Genomic DNA, 6,373 nt, shown 5'->3' with positions numbered 1-6,373 from the left:
AAAGGTGCTCTGCACCGCATCGCAATACCGAACGCCATGGATGCATGATTGCTGATCCTGCCGTCACGCCACTCACCTCACCTCATCTCACCTGCCATCGATATCGCTCCCTTATCCCGAACCCCAAATCCCCCTCTCCGGTCCGGCGCCTCCGTCTCTCTCGCCGAACAACATGGGCTCCGACTTCAAGGCCATCCCTCTGATCGGTACGCCCTCTGTTAATAAATTCTTTTATTTGCGGAAAGTTGTTGCTCCATGCAAGATTCGGATTCTGAGAATCCGGGCTCGATTCCCCATCCCTTCAGAAAGGGAAATTCTGGCATGGGTCGGAATTCAGAATGAATCCTGCCGGCACGCAGTCCCGGCCGTAGTAGCAGCCGAGTGATCATGGGTCATTCAGAACTCTGCATCCTGTCTGAAGCGGAGAAACAGAAATCTCTCACTCTAAATCAGATGATGAAAGGTTGCGTTCTCCTCTTTGCATGATCAGATATCAGCCCGCTCGTCGAGAAGATCGACGACCCTGCCATGGCCGGCGACGAGGGTCTCCTCGACGTCGTCCGGATGCTGGACGACGCTTGCAGGGAGGCCGGGTTCTTCTATGTGGTAATCGCACGTTCAGCTTTGTGATGGAAATTCATTTGGACCTCTAAGCAGACTATATGAACTGGAAAGTGATTGCTTATACTCTGTAGTTGTGTGGTAGTTCAACTGAAAATGGTTATAGATACTATCATTAATTGGCAGATAAAATGGTGTACTGTCATCAATAAAATGTGTGTGTCATGTTCAGTTTTTTTGTGCAGCTGGTTTCTCCCCTTCTGTTTTATGAACAAAACTGGTTCTGGATGCTGCTCAACTCAATAACTCATCCGTTGAGTGCTAATTAACCATGCTGAAAATGATGTCTGTGCATTATTAACAGAAAGGCCATGGGATTTCGGAGTCGCTAATGACGGAAGTCAGGGATGTCACACGCAAGTTCTTTCAGCTCCCTCGCGAGGAAAAACTGAAGATCAAAATGACACCTCAGAGTGGATATAGGTGTGACTGCATACAAAATTTGACCTTCTCTCGTTTCCTTTATTTATAGCTCATTGTGTTGGTCCTTGGAAGTCTTCTACATACAGAAATGAACTTTCTTATGGCTTATTTTCAGAGGATATCAGAGAGTGGGAGAAAATGTTACCAAGGGTAAACCTGATATGCATGAAGCAATTGATGTGAGTTCACCTCTGTCCCTGAATTTCTTGGCATGCTTGTTTAAATTGTACTTTTTTTTTAGCTAAACCATTAGAAACAAAAAATTGCAGTGCTACACGCCTATCGAACCAGGCAGATATGGAGATCTTGCTAAACCAATGGAAGGATCTAATTTGTGGTGTGTTTTGAACTTTCCTTCTCTGTCTTTAGGTATCTTTTCTCTGTTCTTTGTCTGAAGGTATATCTTAGAGAGCCGTTATCGCATTTTTGAGAAAACGGCTCACTGCCTGCTTTCTTTTGTGCATCAGGAAATCCTGTAACATTATTATACACCTGTTGATATTTATTGATGTCAATACGTTCACAATGTAAAGAATGCTCCTCTACTACTTAATACGCTTTAAAGAGCTGAATAGTTTATCTTCCATGCAGGCCAGATTATCCATCAAATTTTGGTGCGCTGCTGGAAAACTATATAAGCCTTCTACGAGGTCCACTTATCTGAATTAGTTATCCTTTTATGCTTGTCAATCTATGTAGCAGTGTTTATCATGCTATTTTTCATTTCAGATCTTTCAAGGAAGATCATGAGAGGCATAGCCTTGGCACTGGGTGCGCCGTTGGATTCTTTCGAAGGCGGAGTGGCGGGAGATGCTTTCTGGGTTCTCAGGTTAATTGGCTATCCAGTCTCAGATGACATCCCACAAGAGGAACGCACTGATATTGGATGGTAAGCACAAATACACCCTAAAAAGGAAGTTATCTTGTGGCATGTAGATACATCTCACTCTGTTTTTCTTCTCTATTCCAGTGGAGCTCATACAGATTATGGTGAGTACACCTCTCTTGGTTTTACATCAGTGTCTTGTGTTTAAAAAAAAACAATACCAGTATAATCTGCTTGCTTCTTAGGAAAACCATGTATAGTGTTCTTAGGAAAATTATAGAAAAATCTTGCAAATATTTTTTTCCTCATTCTGTTAAACTGCAGGTCTTCTGACATTGGTGAATCAGGATGATGATATATGTGCTCTTGAGGTACATGTTCCTTCACTAGCACACATATCTTGTATTAGCCATTTATGCCCTCTGCTTCCCCTGTAATGAAGCAAAGGAATTGATCTGCTGAAACTCTTGGCAATTGGGTATCAGGTCAAAAACCAGTCCGGTGAGTGGATATACGCCAAGCCGGTCCCTGGAACCTTCGTTTGCAACATCGGCGACATGCTGAAGGTTTCTTTAGTTGCAACTACACTAACATTTTATCTATTTTGGCATTAATTCTTTTCTTTTAGCAACCTTATTAATTATAAATCATCTTATTTGCTTTCAGGTTTGGTCGAATGGGATATACCAGCCCACGCTCCACAGAGTCGTCAATAACTCCCCTCGCTACCGTGTATCTGTCGCCTTCTTCTACGAGGTATATGCAGCCGAGCTTCGACTGAGTTGCTTATACTTAATTTTTCCTTTTTTTTCTGAAACAAATTGCACGTATATGCAGTCGAACTTCGACGCTGCGGTGGAACCTGTAGAGTTCTGCCGGGAGAAAACGGGCGGCGTTGCCAAGTATGAGAAGGTGGTGTATGGGGAGCACCTAGTGCAGAAAGTCCTCACCAACTTCGTCATGTAACAGTTTGGGGGAGGGGAGGTGAAAGCCTGAAAGGGAACAAATTTCTGTAGCTGTACTGAAAATGATCCATCAATAAAACCCTTCGACAAATCAGCCTCCTTTCTGGTCGGACAAAGTAACTGTCCCGGTGTATCGTGACCAGGCAAGGCAGCACATGAGGATTTCCTCTCATCTGGCTTTCTCGCTTTGCTTGCGTTCTGCGGATCGAGCCCTCACAACTGGTTCACAATCCGTTGTAATTTCGTGACGACAATGTAAATGCAACCACCAATATGTCTTGTTGTTACTCCACTTCCACTCTGCTCATCCTGAAACGCTTTCAACCTCTGAGTTATGATTTGAGTTCAGAAACAAAGTTTAGAACTGATATGACCAACTTTAATAATGTTCGTACTGACAATGATAATGTAGAAGCTGCTGGTCAGTATCAAGCCATCGTTGATCCATTAGTTACTGTTAACAATGTATATGCTGGAACAGATTTACGGCTGAGTTACGAAGGCAAGTATGGGCTAGTTAATATAACATGTACGCATGCTGATACAATTCATGGGTTGACAAGAATTAGTCTCCATGGCTTTGGCTTGGATCGGGAGAAAAGGAATCAAGATGGAAGCATGCATGTATGTTGAACATGTGTACATGTACATAGGTCTGGGTTTCGTATGCAGTACCTGTATTGTCTGTCTCCCTCTATATGTATGTGTATCTTAGGAGACAAGATACCGGTCGCACCCCTTGTACCTATATATATGTGCCTAGTGCACGATCAATCAACTATCGATGCACCAAATCATTCTTCACATGGTATCTATTACAAGTCGATCCCCTACCGCTTCCGCCTAACCCTAGCTGCCGCCGCCTCGGGCCGCCGCCGCTGCTGCGATCTCCAGCCGCCGCCGCCGCCCCACGTCGCCGCTGCTCCCCTACGCCGTGCTCCTCCTCCCTGCGCCGCACTCTCCTCCCAGCCCCACGCGCTCGCTGCTCCATACACGCGCCGCTAGCCCGCTCCGCTGATGCCTACGCGTGCGGCTGCCTACGCCTGCTGCCGCAAATCGGTGCCAGTGCATCCGCGCCCCGCTAGCCCGCTAAGCTGCTGCTGCCTACGCGCGCCGTTGACGCGCGATCACTGCCTCTGCTCGTTGCCGCGCAATTGCTGCCTGCTACACCTCTGTTGCTTCGCGCGCACGCTGCCGCCTACGGTCGCCTACGATCTAAGCTGCCGCCACCCGACTCCCGCATCGCTTGCGCCGCGTCACACCGCCGCGCCGCCATGACTTTCTTCGGCTCCTCCTCCTATAACCCCTTCACCGGGCCGGACCCCGCTGACATCCGCGACATCAACATCCACGACCGCATCCCAGTCGTCCTTGATGCCACCGATGCCACATACTTCGCGTGGAAGACGTACTTCTCGCTGCTCTTCCGCGAGAACAATTTCGTGGATCACGTTGACGGCTCTGTCGACTCCCGCGCCATGGTGGGCGACTCCGAGTGGACCGCGATCGACGCCACGCTCATCCGGTGGTTTTTCACCACCATCTCGAAGGACCTGTTTCACACGGTCGTGAGCGATGGTGATGACGCCCGCGCCATGTGGATCAAGCTCAACGGCCTCTTCACCGACAACAAGCTTCAGCGCCGCGTTTTTTTCCACAGGAATTTTTTGACTGTCATCAAGATGATCAGTCTATCGATGACTACTGCCGCCGCCTGAAGACGTTGGCGGACGAGCTCCGTGACATCGGCGCCAAGGTTGATGACGACCTCCTCCTCAGCACGCTCACCGCCGGCCTCAACGAGGACTTCGGTAACGCCGCCTCCAACCTCTCCCTCATCACTAAGCCCTCCTTTCCCAAGTTTGTGGCAGACTTGCGGTTGGAGGAGCGCCGGATGAAGGGGGTCAAGAAGCACGTGCAGCACCACGCCCTCGCCGCCGGCACCTCGCGTGGCACCCCACCACCGGCCGCCCTCGCCCGCGCCTGCGCCCCGCCACTAGCTGGCGCCCCCCGCGCCTCTGGGGTTCTACCCCTTCCTGCCCACGCCCCCTGCTGCCCCCCAGCAGCCGCAGCAGGGTGGCGGGCGCCGTGGCAATCGCCGTGGGGGCGGTCGCAAACAGGCGCAAGGGGGGCTCCTCGTCAGCAGCAGCAGCAGGCCACCCCGCCCTGGACTTACGGCACCAACCAGTGGACGGCCGTCGTACACGCGTACTCGATGGCGGTCCCGCGAGCTCCTGCTCCGGGGATCCTCGGGCCTCGTCCAGCGAGCCACCAGGCGCTCTTCACCGCGTAGAACGCCGCCCCCTACAGCAGCTACGGCGCCGCGCCCGCACCCGCGCATGCCTACGGAGGGTTTCTCCCTCCCCAGGTGTCGCCGCCGTGGGATCCGGCCCTCCTTGATGCTCTGCACTCGGCTTCGTCACCAAGTACCTACGATGGCGGAGGTGACTGGTACATGGACTCGAGCGCCACCGCTCACATGACTGCTCATCCCGGTAACCTCACGTCTTCCACTCCCGTTCATACTCCCACTTGCAACACCGTTGGTAATGGTTCCTCCCTACCCATTACACATGTCGGTCATATGTCATTTCCCTCTAGTTCTACTCCCATCACTATGTCTAATGTTCTTGTGTCTCCTGACTTAGTCACTAATCTCGTTTCTGTTCGTCGCCTTGCTCGTGAGAACCCTATCACTGTTGAATTTGACGATATTGGTTTTTCTGTGAAGGACGCCCGTACACAGATAGTACTCCACCGATGTGACAGCCCGGACGAGCTTTACCCGGTGCATCCCTCCGGCGCCACCACCACCACCCGTCGTCCTGCCGCCTTTGCCGCTAGTGTCGATCTTTGGCATGCCCATCTCGGTCATCCCAACTCCACCGTTATGAGTCAGATTCTTCAGAGTTTTTCTTTCTCATGTAATAAGGTTGACGATCACACTTGTGAGGCTTGCCATCTTGGCAAGCACGTTCGTCTTCCCTTTAGCGAGTCTACAAACATTTCCACCTTTCCATTTCAGTTATTGCATAGTGATGTTTGGACGTCCCCGGTTGCGAGCAACACGGGCTACTTATACTATTTGGTGATATTGGATGATTTTCTTATAATGTGTGGACATTCCCTCTCCGTCGCAAGTCCGACGCTCTTGCCACACTCACAACCTTTTATTCATATGTCACCACACAGTTTGGTCGTCCTATTCTCGCCTTGCAAACTGACAACGGTAAGGAGTTTGACAATGTTGCTGTCCGCAACCTTCTTACGTTCCACGGAACCATCTTTCGCCTCACCTCACTAGTAGAAAAGGGGGCATTTGTCCCGGTTCGTAAGGGCCTTTAGTCCCGGTTCATGAACCGGGACTAATGGGTTGTTACTAATACCTTCCCCCTTTAGTCCCGGTTCTAACACAAACCGGGACAGATGGTCCTCCACGTGGCTGGTGCGCCGAGCCCAGGCAGGGGGGCCTTTGGTCCCGGTTGGTGGCACCAACCGGGACCAAAAGGCATCCACGCGTCAGCATTTCAGTGGCTGG

The 6,373-nt window shown here is 50.5% G+C and overlaps 1 protein-coding gene across 1 annotated transcript; it reads left to right on the top strand.

Annotated features, from left to right (window-relative positions):
• The first annotated feature begins 6 nt into the window (after window positions 1-6).
• Window positions 7-3,127, top strand: LOC119337622 (probable 2-oxoglutarate-dependent dioxygenase At3g50210). Its single transcript, XM_037609791.1, has 12 exons — window positions 7-206; window positions 491-606; window positions 926-1,044; window positions 1,160-1,223; window positions 1,314-1,381; window positions 1,636-1,694; window positions 1,774-1,933; window positions 2,015-2,034; window positions 2,195-2,241; window positions 2,356-2,436; window positions 2,537-2,626; window positions 2,708-3,127. Exons 1-12 carry the CDS (start codon window positions 173-175, stop codon window positions 2,834-2,836), a joined length of 987 nt encoding a protein of 328 aa, XP_037465688.1. The 5' UTR covers window positions 7-172; the 3' UTR covers window positions 2,837-3,127.
• Window positions 3,128-6,373: the final 3,246 nt, after the last annotated feature.

Source organism: Triticum dicoccoides, chromosome 7B (assembly GCF_002162155.2).
Source record: "Triticum dicoccoides isolate Atlit2015 ecotype Zavitan chromosome 7B, WEW_v2.0, whole genome shotgun sequence".
Classification (NCBI taxonomy): domain Eukaryota; kingdom Viridiplantae; phylum Streptophyta; class Magnoliopsida; order Poales; family Poaceae; genus Triticum; species Triticum dicoccoides.
This window is presented reverse-complemented; position numbering and strand designations above follow the sequence as displayed.

Excerpts from the sequence above, each read along its gene's own strand:
- LOC119337622 (XM_037609791.1), top strand. The coding sequence starts at position 173 with ATGGGCTCCGACTTCAAGGCCATCCCTCTGATCG. Across the intron at positions 1,695-1,773 it reads CTATATAAGCCTTCTACGAG|ATCTTTCAAGGAAGATCATG; the intron begins GTCCACTTATCT and ends TTTTCATTTCAG. Across the intron at positions 2,437-2,536 it reads ACATCGGCGACATGCTGAAG|GTTTGGTCGAATGGGATATA; the intron begins GTTTCTTTAGTT and ends ATTTGCTTTCAG.